This window comes from Cricetulus griseus, chromosome X (assembly GCF_003668045.3).
Source record: "Cricetulus griseus strain 17A/GY chromosome X, alternate assembly CriGri-PICRH-1.0, whole genome shotgun sequence".
NCBI classification, from domain to species: domain Eukaryota; kingdom Metazoa; phylum Chordata; class Mammalia; order Rodentia; family Cricetidae; genus Cricetulus; species Cricetulus griseus.
In genome coordinates this window covers 45843034-45862517 of record NC_048604.1, presented here as the reverse complement: position 1 = coordinate 45862517, position 19484 = coordinate 45843034, and the positions used below count along the sequence as shown (strand labels likewise).

Sequence of the window (19484 nt, the reverse complement as noted above, 5' to 3'; positions counted from 1 at the left end):
ACCCAAAGAAGTTTGCTTCTGAGAGCTTCTTATGATAATCTTCCAAAACCTTGGTGGCTCACGCCTTTAATCCCAGCACTCGGGAGGCAGAGGCAGGCAGATCTCTGTGAGTTCAAGGCCAGCCTGGTCTACAGAGCGAGTGTCAGGATAGGCTCCAAAGCTACACAGAGAAACCCTGCCTCGAAAAACCAAAAAAAAAAAAACACGCCAGTTAAAACATGCAAAGAAAGGTAAGAGTTTAGAATTATCACTAACAAGAGGCCAGTGACATGGCTCACTGGAAGAGTGCTTAGCACCAACATTGACAACCTGAGTTTGACACCTGAGACTCTTGTCTTCTGACCTCCCCAAGTGTACCACAGCACACATGTGCATACACACACAGACACACACACACACACACACACACACACACACACACACACACACACCATGCACATAATTAGATGTAATAAAATAGAAAACTCCCCCACAAAAATAGGACAAGAAGTTGATTCTGAAGGGCATGCGGATTCTGGAAAACGAGTCTATAAAAACAGCTGTGTCCTGGAAGTTATCACATGCCCCACGAAAGATCAGCACCCCAATGTCAGAAGCAAGAATCATTAAAACGGTAGGTGCTGGTAAGAATGAAGGGGAGGAAGAGAGTCATTTGGGAGTCTAGTTCAATCCTCAGCAAGGGTTCAGCTTTTGGAGGTTCATATCTGTGAACACATGCACCATTTAATCCCAGTCGCCACTGTAGCCCTGCTCCAGGTACATTGCCTGAAACACAGTAGGCACCCCGTAGTGAACCCAAAAAATGGACTGAAAAATGTCTGAGGGGTCAATCCAACAAGAAATTTGCTTTTTTTTCCGGTGCCAGGAATCAAAGCCAGGTCTTCATCCATGCTAAACAAGCAGTCTACCACTGAGCTATGTCCCCAGCTCAATCTCATGATAGATGACTTACTGCCATGCCTACAACTCTCAAGGTATTTCTTTGTTCTTTCTTTGTTCTGCTGAAAGCATTAACCTTTCAAATATTTGGAACACCTGACTCAACACCATGGTCTCAGCAGTACTTTTTTCGTGCTTATTCCCTGCTACTAATGTCCTTGGACCCCTTGACATTTCCAATAACAACAGCAGTTCTGCCTCCCACATTCTCCTGTCCCTGGAACAAAACCGGGACAATGCTCTGCCCACATTAAAAGGTAGGCTTTCAGCACAGAGCTCCCTCCTTCCCTCCAGCAGTCACAGCAGGCCCCCATATTAAAATGTCAGGGACAGTGCAGTTAGACTACAATGCCCCAGGTCATCTTCTACTAGCTATTGTTCATTTTTACCTGAGCCACTTGACTGTGTTTCTCTGGGATGTTTTTCAGATGGCTACAAGGTACACAGACGATATTCCCATCTACGTGAAGAAAAAATTATTTATTTATATGGTTTTCATCCTCACCCAGCAGCTGGAAGTCCCCCCTTCAGAGGTATATGTTGATACAAAGAAATAAAAGGCCAACTTCAAGTCCATAGCTATTTTTTCAGAGAAAACCTAATTGTTCCCTCATTTAGCCATTCATCAGCTAATTCTTAACACAACTAGTCCTAAACACATCCTCTCATACCATGAGTGTGCCAGGTGATGATATCTGCTTCTTGTTCAGATTTTAAGATGGAAATAAAATGCAACTGGTTTTGTGTTTCTATTACTGCACCATAGAACACTGACGTCATAAAGTCAGCACATGAAGGGAAAAGTCAAGTGCATTGCTTGCCCTAAAGAACTGTCGCTCAAGGCACATGGATATGTGACTAACAGTGTGACTAAAATCCAATGAAGGTTCTTCGAGTTGATTTATTGAAAACGGGGAAATAAAAAGCTCAGGAATGGAATCTGGGAACGGATGCAGGAACTGAGTTTCAGACGATGCCATTGTGATTTCCCTCACGTGTACCCCCTCTCCCTGCCAATTCTTTGAAGATGGATTCAGCAGAGAAAGATTTAGTTTTGAGGACTATGAGGATGGGGACTGATAGTGACTCACAAACAATGAGGGCACTGCTCCCAATATGGCCAGGAGCAAAAATAAAGATTACAATGACAATAAGGAGGTGGCAGCAGTGATGACAGAAACATTACTTTAAGCCCTCACTGGGTTATCTGCTAAATTGCATTTAGAGGAAGAATTGGCAAAGGCAGTGAGAACTATCACTGTTATAATCATCAGGAATTAACCCAGATCAACCTTGCTATCATAAGCTGCATCACAGTCAGCTTTCTTTCAGGTCTTTGTGTATTCCACGCCTATTGACACTGTTATCTGTGCCCACCGTATCCTTCTCCATCACTGGTTTGTATTTTTGTCTGCTTTGTTTTGTTTTCAACTGACCTCTCCAAGTTCCTAGGTAGTAGCCCACAGTCTTTGGATTGCCATCCGGGCCCCGGTTCACAGAGAAGGTGGACTTATTTCGGTAGCCATCAATGATAGGCTAGAGAGGACAGAAGGAAAGAAAGGAGAATGAGAGATCAAACAAAATCAAAGAGGACAAGAAAGAGAATGCAGCCATGTTCTCTGAATGGGGACCAATGATGCTGACTTGGGAGGTATGGTACATGTGAAAGTCTGTGGCTGAAATGATCCAAACACTCTTTACAGCATATTTCTGATCTGTGCTGTTGGTTTGCTTTGCTTTTCAATAGTTTCCTTGCTACTCTGAAAAAGAAATTCCAATCTTGCCATAAAGCAAGAGCTAGCAAACCTGACCTGTCAAGAGCTGGAATAGTTTCAGCTTTGCAGGACATATGGCACCTGTCATAACTACTCGACAGTGACACTGCCCCACTACCCCACCCCGAGAAAGCAGCCACAGACACAAACAGGTGACTTAGGCTATAATACAAAAAGACAGATTTGGTCTCAGGGACGTGGTATGCCAACTTCTGCCATAAATGAAATTCTGCTATTTGGAAGCACTGTTAGGAAGGATTTTAAAGCCTGGAATCTGCCTAAAAAGGAAGCATGGTAGTGACTGATAAAGTGGGCTCTGCATCCGACAGTCCAGAATATGTAAACAGTAGCTCTGACACTTTCTAGATGTGTGCCCTAGGTAAATTGCCTAATCTCTGTATTCCCTGATAGCTTCATTTACAAAATGACAGAAAATATCCCTCAGGGCCATTGTAAACAGAAGAATGAGAAAATGATGCATGATAATCACCTGGCCCCGGCAAGGGCCCAGTGGACAATGCTGGCATCATCAGCCATTCCAGGGCCACAGTCAGTAAGAACTAGGGAGGTGGGGACTTACAGAGGGTATAATAGGATGGAGGTGACAGTGCAACCCCTCTGAATGGGGTGCGGCCACTGTTCCACTGACTCCATGGAGCACTTGCAGGTAAGACTCTAGTGTTTGTACAATTTTCTTCTGAGCTTCAAATTTCACCTGCAGCAGAAAGAATGCATGCAACGCAGCAAATAATTTTATATTTTCACTGCAAAGAATAGAAAAGAAAACAAAAGAGGATCTCTCCAAGATTCATGGGTTATGCGCTTAGCAGATAAGAGAAGCAGGAAATCCAGCACAGACGAAGACTTAATAAGATGCTAAGGAAAGGTCAAGAGGGAGTTGTGTGTGAGCTCATCTTTTCATCTGACCTTTAAGATTAAACACTTAAAGTAGCTGTCAGTGCTGCCCAGTAGAACACCCTATAATGGAAATGTTCTGCCTCTGCTATGTTCTGCACACACAGTAGCCACTAGTCACATGTGGCTAGAGTACTGAAATGTGCCTACTGAGCCTCAGGAAGGGCTCATGGGAGAAATAAAGGGAGGCACACAACATTCTGCAATGCACCAGGGAATTCACAGAGAAGCAGCTTTCAGAGAAGAAAGCAGAGGGAGGAATGTGATTCTAATTCCATGTTCTAATGGCAGCCCTTCACAAAGTATCCCTGATCAACCTTGTCCCAAGTCCTGCACCAAACACCTTGAACTCAATTTTCCTTAGGGCCACTGCATGTTCTGTTCTTGCTGGTCCTGTTCTCCATACCTTGCCTCTCTGCCCTTGTGTTCTTATTTCTACTGGTCACAGCCATCACCTGACTTCTCCAGATTCCCAGCCTATACCCATGGTGCTTCGATTGTCTGTCATCTGGGCCTTGGTTCCTTTCTGTCATTCTTTGTTTTTAGGCCTTTCAGATTTTTAAAGTTTACTTGTTTTTATTTTATTGTGTCTGAGTGTTTTGCCTGCATGTGCATCTATGCACTGTGTGTGTGTGTGTGTGTGTGTGTGTGTGTGTGGTGCCCATGGAGGCCAGAACAAGGTGTCAGATCCCCTGGAACTACAATTACCAATGGTTGTGAACTGCCATGTGGGGGCTGAGGATGAACTGCCATGTGGGGGCTGAGGATTAAACCCAGGGCCTCTGGAAGAGCAACAAGTGCTCTTAAGTACTGAGTCATCTCTCCAGCCCCCTGCTCTATCTTTTCTTAAGACAGTCTCACCATGTACCCCTGGCTGGCCTGGAACACATTATGAAGACTGGGCTTACCTCCAGCTTAAGAACCACCTATCTCTGCCTGCCAAGTGCTGGAATAAAAGGTGTGCACCACCATGCCAAGCTTTTTATTGTCATTCTTATAGCTGAGTGTATGAGAGAGAGAGAGAGAGAGAGAGAGAGAGAGAGAGAGAGAGAGACAGAGAGAGAATTTCAAACACTCTTGCACTTTCTAAAACAGGATGTGACAAGAACAGCACCACTTTATGCATGTCAAATGACGAAAACAAAATAAGAGTATGGGGCTGAAGAGCTGGCTCATCAGTTAAGAGCTCTTGTTCCTGCAGAGGAGGCAGATTTGAGTCCCAGAATCTACATGGTATCTGTAACTCCAGTCCCAGGGGATTTGATGTCTTCTGACCTCTAAAGGCACTAAGCATAAACATGGTGCACACACATGATGTAGGCAAAGTACTCATACATATAAAATAATAAATAAAATCTTAAAATTTTGTGAAAAGAAAAAAAGAAGAATATGACAATAGGCATAGAATGTTTCCCCAAAGACCTAAGATTTGTTTGTGGACAAAGATGCCAAAAAGTACACTGGAGTATTTGGTCACCAGCAGTGAATAGAGATGGTCCACAGCATCCACAGAAAACTGAGGGAACCAGTAAATGCTTGACATATATGCATATGCATCTTACGTATTCTTATACAACCCAGTCAACTGGGTGCAATTTCCTTCTTTCATCTAGCGCTTCTCATAAACAAAATTGTTCCTGGCAAACATGAAACCTGTATTATGCTCAAATTGTTCTCTAATACATCAATCCACCAGAACAAATTTGTTTTCAAAGCAAACATTATGGCAAAATTGACTATACTTAAATTTGAACAGACATGCGGCTGGTGGCTCCTGTGTTAGGAAATTGGACTATATTATTACTCAAACACACAAGAATGACAAGAAAAACAAAAAGAACATCAGCAATTGGATATATGGGTCTAGAGTTTAGAAGCTATAACTAGCCTAAAGTTCAAACACCAGAGTCATTAGCAAACCAAATTTAAAGACCTGCAGGGTGGGCTGAGAACATGGTTTCCTTGAGACAGTGCTTGTCTGGCATTTGTGAAACCCTAGGTTTACGCCTAGGAACTGTATAAACTAAGTGTGATAAAGCAATTCCTGTAATGTAGGAGGCAGGAGGATCAAAAGGTTCGAGGTCATCCTTAGTTACATAGTGAGATGGAAACCAGCTTCAAAAACAAAAACAAAAGGACCCATGGGGTCACTGGATTGAACTCTCTAATGAGGTTTTCCATAAGTCTAGTGCCATTCTGCTGTAGGAGTAGGAGGAGAAGACTCAAGCTAGACACCTACCTTGAGCTGTTCTTCATAGCTCAGCCTCCAGAGTGGAGTCACAACATCAGCCAGCCTTGAATAAGATAATTCAGACACATCGTTAATGATCTAAATATGTACTGAGCACCTACTATGCACAAGTACTTCCTGTCACCAGTTTCTCTGATGTTTTACTTAAATTCAGAAGCTACAACTGACTCTCATTCCCCTAAGGAGATGAGAGTCTGGGAGAAGAGCCCATTTTTGGTGATGTCTACTACTTAACAATGCAGAACAGATGGGCAAATTCAATATAAGAAAAATCCAGATTTATTAGGTGGTAATTAGTCATATTACAAAAAGCTTTACCTCTAGGAGCCTCTAAAAAGCTCACCTCCTTAATGCTTTTAAAAAATAATTTGATTTCAAAAATACATTTGTTGCATAAAATGAGGTATATTTGTGCTTGTTTGGCTATAAGAGGACTATTCATGCCCAATTCATATAGTAGCTTTTCTTTTCTCTCTCTGTCCCCTCCTCTACCTCTGAGACAGGATCTCACTATGTAGCCCTGGCTGGTCTATAACTCTGTATGTAAACCAGCCTGGCCTTCAACTCACCGAGTGCTTCTGCCTTCCAAGCACTGAGATAAAAGGCATGAACCATCATGCCCTGAATATTATTTTGATTTTTATTTTCTTAGTTTTGAAATTGTTTAATTTTTTAATTTAAAACAAATTCTTTAATTTGTTTTTATCTTACTTTGGTTTGGGAGAAGGGCTTCAAGCATCCCAGGCCAGCCTCAAACTTGCTATTATCACTGAGGATGACTCTGGATCTTCCTGCCTCCACCTCCTGATTGTTGCAATTACAAGTGTCCACCATGCTAGGCTCCATACACCTTTAGAAGCATATTCCTAATTTAAGAGCTCCTTTCTGACAGAGATACACTCTAAGACAAGAATGTTTCCTATAATCCAAAAGTAGTTCTAGTACTACCCATCACAAGTCCCCAAGATTGCCCTGATCACACTACTTGAAGTATCTTCATGAATCTTCATAATGCCATATTAGTCAGATTAGCAATTACTAATATTAGTCACATCAGTCAGAACGTCAGTGGGACCCAGAGATTCTGACTCGCTGAAAACAGATGGCATCAGCTTGAGTCTTACCTCTCTTGCCAGGAGTCATGTAGTGATATAAAATGCCTTTGTTTCTTCTGGTATTTGTGTTGGCGTGGATGCTTCGTAACTATCACACCAGTGAAATTTCCCTCATGTGCTCTGCCTAAAAAGGACTGTGACAAATCTGGTGGTTTTGCAGTATCCCAAGGAAGCAGTCGTGGGTTGGAAAAGAAACCCACCCGGGAAAGGAGTAATCTTGGGTTGGGCATTAGGACTCTTCTCTTGATGCCTGCCAATCAAAGACACACATGGTAATTCACCCACTGAAAGGTGGATGTAGAAGCACAATTCATAAAGCCCTTGTCATTGGTTTACAAATACTTATGGAACCCCAACACCAACCATAGTACTAGCACAGAATATTCAATAAAATGTACCTCCTGAGCACAACGTAGGGCTTGTAAGACATACTTTCAAGCCAGACATGATAGTATAGGCCTATAATCTCATCAATTCAGGAGGCTAAGGCAGAAAAATCATAAGTTCAAGGCCCATCCAGACTACACAGTGACTTCAAGGTTAGCCTGGCTAACTTAATGAGATCCTGTCTCAAAATTTAAAAGATAATAAGGGGCTGGGGATGTAGCTCAGTTGGCAGAGTGCTTGCCTAGCATGTACAAAGCCCAGGGTTTAACTCCCAGTGCTCAGGAAGTAGAAGCAGGAATATCAGAAGTTCCATATCATCCTTAGCTGTAAATTACATTGAAGACCAGCATAGACAACATGAGACTCTGTCTCAAAAACAGAGAAAAAAGTTAAAAAAAAAAAGGTGGAGTGTGCTGATGTACACATTGAATTCCAGCACTTGGATGACAGGGACAGGCAGATCTCTGTGAGTTTAAAGCCAGCCTTATCTACATAGCAATTTTCAGGCCATCTGTCTCAAAATAAGAAGGTTAGGGACATACCTCAGTGGTAGAATGCTTTCCTAGAATGTGTAAGGCCCTTGGTTCAACCTCTAGTACTACAAATATAAACAAACAAACAAATAAATAAAGACATAAATAAATAACCAGGGCTTTAGAGATGGCTCAGCGGTTAAGAACACTGCTCTTCCAGAGGTCCTGAGTTCAATTCCCAGCAACCAAATTGTGGCTCACCATCTATAACGAGATCCAGTTTCCTTTTCTGGCATGCAGGCAGAATACTGTATACATGATAAATAAATCTATAAAAACAGAAAAGATGGCTAAAAATAATAAACAAACAACCCGCTCCCAAAATAAAGAGATGAATAAAGATTATGTTCCCTAGGATACATTGCTACAACCAGTTCCATCCCTGACCTGCCCCCTTTACACAACAGCTAATCAACAACCAATATTTAGTAAGTGCTTACAATGTACAAAGCAACATGTCACAGCAGTACTGAAAGGGTTTACAAGGTTCCAATCTAATTGAGAAGATCAAATGAAGACGCAGGAAAAATGTTAGTGAGTAATATGCTAAACCCAGTTCCTGAAGCATGTTCAAGAAAGGCTTCTTAGATCAGACAGGTATTGTACAGAGAAGTCAAGGTCTGTCTGAGCAGTTTTGCAAGCACAAGGCATCGGCTAAAACAAGAACTTTGAATGCAGAGAAAAACCAAGGGACAGTAACTCTACCCAGAAGAGATCAAGAAGAGATGCTGCTGAAAGGGGAACCAAGAAGGCCAGGTGGTGGCACATCTGTAACCAGAGCGCTCAGGAGGCAGGGACAAGCCAGCTTGAGCTAGATAGTGAGTGACTTCTCGATAGCAAGGGTTGCATAGTCAGATCCCGATAAAGAAGGAAAGAAAAGAATAAAAGAAAGGAAGGGGAGAGAGAATGAAAGGGGGAATGGGGAAAAAGAGAGACAGGATAAAAAAGGAAAAGAACAAAAAGAAGGAGAAGCAGCATCCATGGAGCTACAGAGGCCAAAGGAGGGTCTGTGAGGCAGGGACTGACACAGCCAGGACGTCTGGAGCACAAAAGGGAAAGCCGGAAAAGAGCAGGGACAAATGAAAGCTCTGGGCCTTCAGGAAGGAGTACAGAATGACAGAAGGGTTTGGGCTGTCTGCTAGTTCTAATACTTACTAGCTAGATAGCTTCTAGCAGGTTAGTCATTCCTCTGACATTTCTTCTCTTTCATCTGTGAGAGAGAGAGAAATCATAATGATACTCATATAGGAGCTGGAAGAGCTAAGTAAAGACAATTAATAAAAATAAAATGTACTGCCGGAGGAGTAGATCAATGACTCAGCACTTGCCTCACCAGTATAAGGCCCTAAATCCAAAGCCCCACACTACATAAAAAAGCACTCAACTGAAGATTAAAGAGAGATGACATCTGTAAAGCTCCAAGCACAGTGCCCAGTAGCTGGCAAAAGCTCTTCGGTGTTATTACTGTCACAATGTATTTAAGGATACCATGGAACTGAAAGGGGGTTGGCAATACAGATGTAGAACACAAGAAAGAAATCAAACCAATAACTCAGAGGACAACTCTGGAAAAATTTCTACAAGACTTAAGAAATGAGACCTCAGAACATGGTGGAAGGCCCTGTATCCATCAATGCCTGGATAAGAATGTTCTGACAGAGAACCCCTCTTCCTCTATTACAGGACTTTCCTTCTATTTACCTTAGGGTGCGTGTTTTTCATCAACTCAACACAGCTAGGGTCATCTGGGAAGAGGCATCTCAATTGAGAAAATGCCTCCATTGGACTGGCCTGCAGAGAAACCTGTGGAGCATTTTCTTGATTAGATTGATGTGGGAGGGCCCAGTCCACTGGGGGTGGGTGGGTGGTACTGGGTTGTAAAAATAAAGTGGGCTGACAAGCCATAAGAAGGCCTCTGCTTCAGTTCCTGCCTCCAGGTTCCTTCCTTGAGTTCCTGCCCTGAATTCCTTCAGTGATGGACAACAAGCTATAAGCTGAAATAAACCTTTTCTTCCCCCAAGAGGCTTGGACATAGTGTTTACCACAGCAACAGAAAACAAACAAGACAAGCTACCTAGCCGTTGCTCCATAAGCATCTTTCCTTTTTCTGTCTTTTCCAACACTACTGGACACTGAGCCTACTATCTATGCTACGCAAGCACCCTGCCACTACGCTGTATCACCAGCTCTTTTTACTTTATATTTTGAGACAGGTCTAAATAAGTTGCCCAGGCTGGCCTTGAACTCAGTGTGAAGCTCAGGTAGGCCTTGCACTTTTGATTCTCCTGCCTTAACCTCTTGAGTTGCTGGGACTAGAGGCCTGTGCCACCATGCCTAGTAGAGCACTGTTCTTTTTTTTTTTTTTTTTTACTTTGTACAAGTTATATTTGTTATTGGTTAGAATTAAAAATACATAGGCTTTTGATAAATACAGCAAACATAAGCATGACATGTCTTAGAATTTTTTTAATCATGCTAAAAATGCAGACTATTTCCTCATAAGTCATAAACCCAAGACGTGAGATAGTAAGGCAGACAGACCAAGAGTTGCTCAACTTCATTTATGGCCATTTCCCAAATAACATTGCTTCTAAAAGCATAGCTATCACAAACTATTTCCACCATCACAAAAATTAATTATTTTCTTGTCATCAATAATTTCTATAATTTAGCCAGGCAGTGGTGGCACACGCCTTTAATCCCAGCATATGGGAGGCAGAGACAGGAAGGGTCTCTGTGAGTTTGAGACCAACCTAGTCTACAACTGCTAGTTCCAGGACAGCCTCCAAAGCTACACAGAGAAACCCTGTCTCAAAACAACAACAACTGAACTAATAATTTTTATAATTTATAAATGTTAGCCCCATCATCAAACTATAAAACCTACAATATTATTCATTTTTCTTCCATTCATTATGCTCCCAAAGCCAGCAAAATATTTTTCCTTAGAAACATATCCCAACACTGGCCCACTTTGCTCTCTCCACTGCTTTATCTTGGGCTACCATCATATTTGACACTAGTACTCCTGCTATATTACCTCCTCTTGTCACTGTTATTAAATGGAGGAAACCACATAAAATATATACAGAAGTATTTTACCTTGTTGCCTTTACCATTTATATAGTACAGATTTGCATGTCTTCTACATCTGAATAATTGGTAGCCAATCTCTAAGCTGCTCTCTACTCAAAACACAGGTCAACCTCACCCTTATTTTGTCACTGATGATCTGACATCCCAGGAAACTTATCAATGCCAAGAAAATGATAATGATTGACATCCCTAAATGCAGGGCACGAGACTTTAATGTTATTTTCTGGAAAGTATATTTGGACTATTTCTGTCAGTGACTTTTTTAAAACTATGAATTAAACAAGATTGTTTTACGTGTCAATCCCAGTTCCCTCTCCCTCCCCTCCTCCCCTCCCATCCACCCCCAACTAAAACCCTACCTATCACATACCCTTTCTGCTCCCCAGGGATGGTGAGGCCTTCCATAGGGTGTCATCAGAGTCTATCCTATCCTTTGGGATAGGGCTTAGGCCCATCCCCGTGTGTCTTGGCCCAGGAAGTATCCCTCTATGTGGAATGGGTGGAGCACTATTCTTAAGGATCACAGAACATGTGAATGAACTTGGCATGACAACCCATTGATTCTGCTAATAAAGTTACCTTCAGCCATTAACCTCTACCTTGGGTTTTGTCAGGATGGAATTATTTGAGCATGGGCGGACATTTCGAATGCTAACAAGATATATTTAAGCTGCTGCACAGTTCAGATGCTAACAACAGCATTCTCCATCTATTGACACCCATAAGAGGCAATGTCTAATTTAGGAACATAGGCTTTGGGGCTAGAGAGGTATCTGTGGTGAAAAGCACTTGCTGTTCTTCCAAAGAGGCCAGGTTTGATTCCTAGCACCCACATGGTAGCTCCCAACCATCTAAATTTCTGTTCCAGGGGATCCAATGCCCACTTCTGACCTCCATGGACATCAGGCATGCTTGGGGTATACATACATACATGCAGACAAAATGCTCATATACATAAAATAAACAAATCTAAAATTTAAAAAAAGAACATAGGCTTTAAAAGCTGGGGTGACATAGCTTAAAGGTGGAGTGCTTGAGTAGTATGGACAAAGCCTTGGGCTCAGTTCCTGCCCCCCCCCCAAAAAAAAGGAAGGGAAAAGAAAAGAAAGGCTTGGAGTGTTAAGTCAGTGACAGGAAAGCCATTAGTTCAGTTCTTAACACTGCAAAAAAGTCTTCAACAAACAGCACTGTTAGGCGCTGGATACCTATGTGTAGAAGAATGAAACTAGATCCTTATCACTCACCCTGCAGAAAACTCAACTCCATATGAATCAAGAACCTCAACATAAAACCTAAAACAAGCTCAGCCTAATGGCACATGTCTTTAATGCCAGAACTCAGGAGACAAAGCTGGTGTATCTCTGAGTTTAAGGCCAGCCTAGTCTACAGAACCAGTTCCAGGAAAGCCAGGGTCACAGAGAGAAACCCAATCTCAAACAAACAAAAAAACCTAAGACAACTAAAGCAAAAAACTTCAACACCAAAACAAACAAACAGAAAACTACAGGATAAAACTTCAAAACCTTCCCGGAAGCTGTAACTTTCTGAACAGGGCACTAGTTGCTCAGAAAATATGGCCAATGGTTGAGTAATGGAGGCTCATGAAAATAAAAAGTTTCTGTGCACCAAAAGCAAAATGGAGAGGCAGCTTACAGAATGGCGTGAGAAAATCTTTGCTAGCCATACATATGCCTGAGGATTAATACCTACAACACACAAAAACTAAAATGAATAAAAAAATAAATAAATAAATAAATAAAAATAAGCAAGAAAATAAATGAAGATTAAAACTACTTTGTGATTCCATGTCACCCCAGTCTGAATAGCTATCATCAAGAAAACAAATGCCAGCAAATGTTGACAAGGATATGGGGAAATGGGAACCTTTGTTCACGGTTGATGGGACTGTAGACTGATGAAGTTATTATGGAAATTAGTGGGCAGGTTTATCAAAACACTAAAAATAGAACTACTGTAAGACCCAACTATTCTACTTCTGGTTATACAGCCAAAGGACTCTGCAACCTACCATAATGATACCTGCACGTCCATGTTGATTGCTGCTCTATTCAACACAGCCAGGAAATGGAGTCAACCTACACACCCATCAACTGATGAATATGTAACATTTGTGTTACATATACACAATGGATTTTTATTAGCCATAAACAAAGAAATTGGGTGGTATTGCAATATATTAAATTCAAGAGCCAAAAGTGGTGGTGGACATCTTTAATCCCACTCAGGAGGCAGAGGCAGAGGCAGAGGCGCAGGAGGGGCAGGAGGGGCAGGAGGGGCAGGAAGGGCAGGAGGGGCAGGAGAGGGGCAGGAGGGGCAGGAGGCAGGAGGCAGGAGGCAGAGGCAGAGGCAGAGGCAGAGGCAGGTAGATGAACCTCTGTAAATTCAAGGCCAGTCTGGTATATGTAGTGAGTTCCAGACAGCCAGGGCTATGTATGTAGAGAGAACTTGTCTGAAGAAAAAAAGAAGGCGGGAGGGAGGAGGGAGGGAGGGAAAGAGGAGGAAGGGGAGGGAGGGGGAGGAAGGGAGGGAAGGAAGGAAGGAAGGAAGGAAGGAAGGAAGGAAGGAAGGAAGGAAGGAAGAGAATGGAAGGGATAACCCTGACTCAGAAAGACAAGCATCCCATGTTCTCTCATATTCAGACTCCAGCTTCTAACATTTAATTTTTGAGTATTTATGTGTGAGTACAGAGGCCAGGAAACCAGAAAGGGGTCCATAAGAGACGACAAGAGACTTTAAAGGAGAGAAGTGGGGGGGGGCAATAAAACACACACAATAGGAAAGCAGACGAAAAATACTGAAGGTGGGAGGGTTTAAGCAGGGACAGGATGAAGGGAAATAAAGAAACTAAGGATGTATGAAAATCCCACAGGGAACCCACTGGTTTGTAAGCTGATTTTTTAAAGTTTTAATAGGGGCAGGAAAGATGGCCCAGTGGTTAAGAGCACTTGTTGCTCTTGCAGAGAACCCGAGTTTGATTCCCAACACCCACATGTTAGCTTACAATCATCTGTTACTCTAGTTCCAGAGGATCTAACACCTGATTCTAGCCTCCACAGGCACCACAAACACATGTGATGCATAGACATACATTCAAGGAAGCCCTTATACACACAAAATGAAAACAAATAAATAGTCTAAATGTTAATAGGCTCTGAACCCATATCCAAATCCAGGATCTACTTCTCCCTAACTGGGTGGTTTTGGACAGGTTAACTAAGCACAGTGAATGTCAGATCACCACCTATAAAAACAGGAGTAATAACACCTACCTTTCAGGGCTGTAGTAAGAATTAAATGAGCTGGGAGGTTGGTGGCATATGCCTTGAATCCTAGCACTTGAGACGCAGAGGCAGGCAGATCTCTGTGAGTTCGAGGCCAGCCTGGTCTACATGTTCCAGGGAAGCTGGGGCTACACAGAAAGACCCTGTCTCAAAGGGAAAAAAAAACATAAATGAGCTTATATACACAAGGTGTTCAGGACTGTGCCTCATACAGCAGATGTTCAATTGCCCGTTGATTCAAAGCATGTCACTTGGGTCACTGGACTTCTTTGTGACTTAATGTCTACAACCTACCAACTGGGGAGGTAGGTATTGTGAGGCTAAATACACTAATATGAAAAATTCAAAAAATAAAGACACACACACAAACTTTCCTGACCTTCTGAATGAGTGCCAGCTGGGGCGTGGAGAGAGAGTTATGACCTGACAAGAACCACCTGTTAACTATTACCAAAACTGTGTGGCCTATGACCATCATGGTGAGAGAAATGCATTTTTTGATATGGAAATGACAAAGGCCAGTGAGAAGAAGAAATTAAGGAAGAAGCAGGAGGCAAAGAATAAAGGATGAAGCCTGGGGTATGGTTCAGTTGGTAGAGTGCCCGCCTGGCATGCAGGAAGCCTGGATTCCATCTTCAGCACCAGACATGTTGTACACACCTATAATTCCAGCCTTTGCCCTTGGGAATCAGGGGATGGAGAGGCAAAAGTGCAAAGCCAAAATAGTCAGGTCTCTATAGTGAGATCCTAATCTCAAAAAAGTAAACGAAAACAAATTTCAGACTTATATATGAAAGAAAAAAAACTGGGCATGGTGGCTTGTGCTTCTAATCCAAGAACTGAAACATGATACTCAAGAGTTTGAGGTTAGCCTGGGCTATTAAAACATGATCTCAGATGTAGCAAAAAATATCAGGCTCCAGTTTTTTCAGCATTTGTAGTAAAGAGTCTTTTTACTGTTTTAGTAATTTCTGTAGCTAAATACACTCTTCAGGGCATGCCAGCAATACCAATCAAGGTTAAGTTGTTTTCTTTGTTTTGTAATGTCACAGAAGGCAATTGATCATAGAAAAAAAGTTTCCTTCATATATATATATATATAATATATATATATATATATATATATAGAGAGAGAGAGAGAGAGAGAGAGAGAGAGAGAGAACTTCTCTGTTCCTGCCTTGGGATTAGTCACTGGAAAATCCAAGAGTTTATAGGAACCACCTAGAGTTATATCTACTTTCCTGAGCCTCAATGGATAATCTACCTCCAGTGCTCAGAAGTTCAAGTCAGAGACAACCTGAAAGGTCTAAGCCTCATAGAGCTGAAGATCCCTTGGAGCAAAATATTCACCTACCAATAAGTAGGAACTCTGATTACCTGCCCTTCTATTGGCTGGGCCCCAGGCAGGGTTACTGACTAAAGCAGAGGAGAACTTCTTTTACTAATGTGTTCCTTAGCAAACCACATGCAGCCAGGTACATCCTTCAGCAGCCAGGCCTCTCTGAGTAAGTTTTGTTCCACAAGCATCTATAAGGTGTGTGTGATGGTTCATTTTAATTGTCAAGACTACAGCTGGGGGGAGAATATGTAGGGATAGATATCTAAGGAGGGATAGGCTAGTTCAAGTTGGCCTGTGGACAAAGCAAGAGAAGTTTGTCTTGATTATGTTAATTGTTGTGGAAAGACCCAGCTTACTGTGGGCACCATCTCTGGGTTTCAGCCCTGCACTGCAGAATACTGTAGAAAGCATATGTGCATTCATTCTCTCCATGCCATTGGCTGTGGATGTGACTTTTTCGTAACGAATTTGCTGGAAGCTGCAGTTGTAAGCCTAACCCTTTCTCCCCTAAAGCTGCTTTTGTCAGGGTATTTTACTACAGCAATGGGAAAGGTTAACTAAGTGGGTTAGAAGACAGATGCAAGAACACGCCACCACAAACCCACAAACTGCAGGCAGGTTGCAGGGTTGAGCGAGCTAGGGGAGGGATGGGGGGACTGTGAAGGGAAACTCTAGGCTGGTCGCGATCTTGCACAGTCACCCTGGGTGGAACCTGGCCCCAGCTGCCTCCTTCCTGTCCCAAACCCAACACTTGGGCACAGGAAACGGTTCTCCTAAAATTGGATTTTCCAGACTACTTACCCACCACTCCTTCCTTCGGAGCCACTAAAGCCTCCGATGGACGTGCAGTAGCAAACCAAAAGGCCAGCGGATGGCGCTGAGGGCGGGAGGTCACCGGGGCGAGTCACTTCCTGGTGCGCGGCGCTCCCGCTCGCATACCCTGGCTCCTCCCAGCGCTGCGGGGCTCCTCCTCCCGCTTGCAAGCCGCCCAATCTTGCCGACTCTACCAGCGCCTTTCCAAGGAAGTGCTCCTGTCTCAGCCACCTGCAGGACTTTTTTTTCCCAAGTTCTTCTCTGCGACCCGGCCTACCGCCGCTCTTTTCTCCTCAAATAGGAATCTGGGTAAGCCAAAGAAGAAAATCCTGAAGAAATTCACATCGCTTTGTTAATGGCATTGCCCATCCAGGATGCTACGCTTGAATTCTTTCAACCCAAAGAATATTTTTCTGTTCCTAATTTTTTTAATTATACGAGCTTGTTTATCTCACGTGTGTCATCACCCATGCCTGGAGGTCACAGGACAACTTGCTAACATTTCTTTCTTTCTACTCTGTAGATCTCTGGGATCGAACTCAGTCCATCAAATTTGGCAGCAAGCTCTTTTACCGGTTCAGCCATCTCACCCTGCAAAGAAGGAGCTTGCTGCCAAATCTGACACCTTAGTTCCATCCCCCGGACCACCTTGTGGAAGAAAAGACTGGACTGCTGCAAGCTGTCCTCAACCTCCACACCCACCCACACTCGTGAACCCTGGACTTTCCATACACAATTGATTGTTTAATTAATCAATTAATAAAAGTGTGAAAATATTTTTGAGGCAGGGTCTCACTATACAGCCCTCGCTGACCTGTAACTCACTATGTAAACTTCCCAAGTTTTGGGATTATACACCCAGTGTAAAACATTTTCAAAAGAATTTCAAGCATCCACGCATCGGGAGTTGGAAGATTTGGACAAAAGACGCAAGGTGGTTTCATTATGTCCTTTCTCATGGGAAAAGCCCTATAGTGAGGCAGAGAATTTTTCAGACAATCCTTCCCCCTGTGTTTTATATGACAGTTAAAAAAATGTCTTGCTTGAGTTTTGGTGGTTGAAAGAAAAAATAGCTAATAAAAAGGAGGACGTGGCCGCTCCTAGGTATGAGGAGGGAGGAGGAGGTTTATTGTAGATAAAAGGGAAAGCATAGCCAGAGGCAGAGACATCTGGGAGAGTCCAGAGTGGACATGACCCTGAGCTGGGCCATGTGAGGAGTAGGGAGAGGGGAGTGCCAGACCAAGAGGCCAAGAAGGTAAAGGGTAAATGGAAAAACGAAAAGGCCAGGTAACCAGGATTATTAGATCATATAGGGAAGAGGCATCAGGGAGGGCAGCCCAGCCCCCAGGCTGGAGAAGTTTAGGGTAGGAGGTGGGGTATGCCAGCCATTCCCTGTAACAGATAGGGACTGAGGGATACTGGTGGCCAGGCCTACTTTGATATGTTAAATAGGCACCTCAGCTGTTTGTCCCAGGTTTGAGACCTACTGGTGGTTTTGTTTGCATCTCTTATAGCAGAAGCTGGACTTGAACTCTTGATCCTCCTGCCTCTGCCTCCCAAGTGTTGAGATTACAAACCTTCCCTCTGTACACTTGGCTACTTATGTACTTATGTACTTATGCTTATGTAATTGGCCTTAAACAGGAAGCACATTTTGGTTGGTGTTTCACTTTATTCAAAGCATAGCATGCTGATGATGTGCAAAGGCAATATTAATAGTAGTCCCAGGGAGTGAAAGAAACAAGGCCCAGTACCTCCAATAATAAGTACTGAGTCACTGGGCATTGGTGGCACACGCCTTTAATCCCAGCACTTGGGAGGCAGAAGCAGGAGGATCTCTGTGAGTTCAAGACCACCCTGATCTACAAGAGCTAGTTCCAGTACAGCCTCCAAAGCCACAGAGAAACCCTGTCTCGAAAAACCAAAAAAAAAAAAAAAGAAAGAAAGAAAGAAAGAAAGAAAGAAAAGAAATAAGTACTGGGTCAAGCCAAGACTCAAGACCACACTGCCAACCTGGCCAATGATACAGGAGGTTGAGGTGGGAGGAAGACTACCCTGGCCTATGGAGTAAATCCCATGGCAGCGTAAACTACAGAGTACAACTTTGTCCCCAAACCAAAAAGCAACAACAAAAACCAGGGCTAAGAGCATATCTCAGAGTGATTTTGAGCACAGACAAGGCCCTGAGTTTCATCTCCAGCACCATATAAATGAATCCGGATGTGGTAGCTCACTCTTGTAATCCAAGCACTCAGGAAGTGGAAGCAAGAGGACCAGGAGTTCAAGGTTATAGTGAGTCCAAGGTCTGACTGATGGCCTGAATTCAATCCCCAAAGCCCACTTAGGGAAAGAGAGGACAAGAGAACTAACTCCCAAAAGTTGCTTTCTGAGATGTACACAAGCATTGTGGCAGGAATACTACACACACACACACACACACACACACACACACACACACACACAGAGAGAAAGAGAGAGAGAGACACAGACAGAGAGACAGAGTAAATAAACATAAAAATAAAATTTAAGTTATACTTAACATAATAGACATACAATAAAGATTATTTGAAAAAACAAAAGTGCTACACTGATACTTAAAAGCTATGTGCACTTCAGCAAATTATTTAGCTGTTCCATGCTAGGTATGAATCATAATTTTGTCTACCTCGTGTGTTTGTGATGAAGACTAAATGAGTTAATGCTGGGAAAGAAAAAGTGCTTCAAACACAACAATCACACAATAATTGTCAGCTATTATCATTCAAAAATATTAGGGAACTGGAGAGATGGCTCGGTAGTTATAAGAGCACTGCCTATTTTTGAAGAGCACTTGGGTTCAGGTCCCAGCACCCACGTAATGGCTCACAATGATCTGTACGTCCAGTTACAGGAGATTCACCACTCTTTTCTGAACTTTTATGACCCTAGACATACATATTATGCACATACATACATGCAGGCAAAACGTTTATACACATAAAATATTTTGAAAAAAAATACAAGCAGGGGCTGGAGAGAT

At 42.8% G+C, this 19484-nt stretch overlaps 2 protein-coding genes across 11 annotated transcripts in view; one reads left to right on the top strand and one right to left on the bottom strand.

The window, feature by feature from the left end:
• Trmt2b (tRNA methyltransferase 2 homolog B) overlaps positions 1–16580 on the bottom strand; it is a 60223-nt gene extending 43643 nt beyond the window's left edge. For 2 of the 10 annotated variants that reach the window (XR_004771384.1, XM_027433087.2), the window contains exons 1-7: positions 16454–16580; positions 9071–9125; positions 7005–7245; positions 5869–5923; positions 3295–3429; positions 2376–2475; positions 1329–1399 (exon numbers count right to left, since the gene is read on the bottom strand). Coding sequence is in view for 9 of the 10 variants with exons in the window: in XM_027433087.2 (XP_027288888.1) it covers positions 1329–1399; positions 2376–2475; positions 3295–3429; positions 5869–5923; positions 7005–7225 (582 nt within the window). In the remaining variant the exon portion in view is untranslated. Of the gene's footprint in view, positions 1–1328; positions 1400–2375; positions 2476–3294; positions 3430–5868; positions 5924–7004; positions 7246–7924; positions 7981–8116; positions 8185–9070; positions 9126–14301; positions 14448–16453 lie in introns of those variants that run through there. The other 8 variants (XM_027433089.2, XM_027433088.2, XM_027433092.2 and 5 more) reach the window with 8 other exon arrangements.
• Positions 16581–16641: 61 nt separating this feature from the next.
• Positions 16642–19484, top strand: part of Tmem35a (transmembrane protein 35A) — a 35397-nt gene continuing 32554 nt past the window's right edge. The window contains exon 1 of the mRNA XM_027432872.2: positions 16642–16774. The gene's annotated coding sequence lies outside the window, so the exon portion shown is untranslated. The remainder of the gene's footprint in view (positions 16775–19484) is intronic.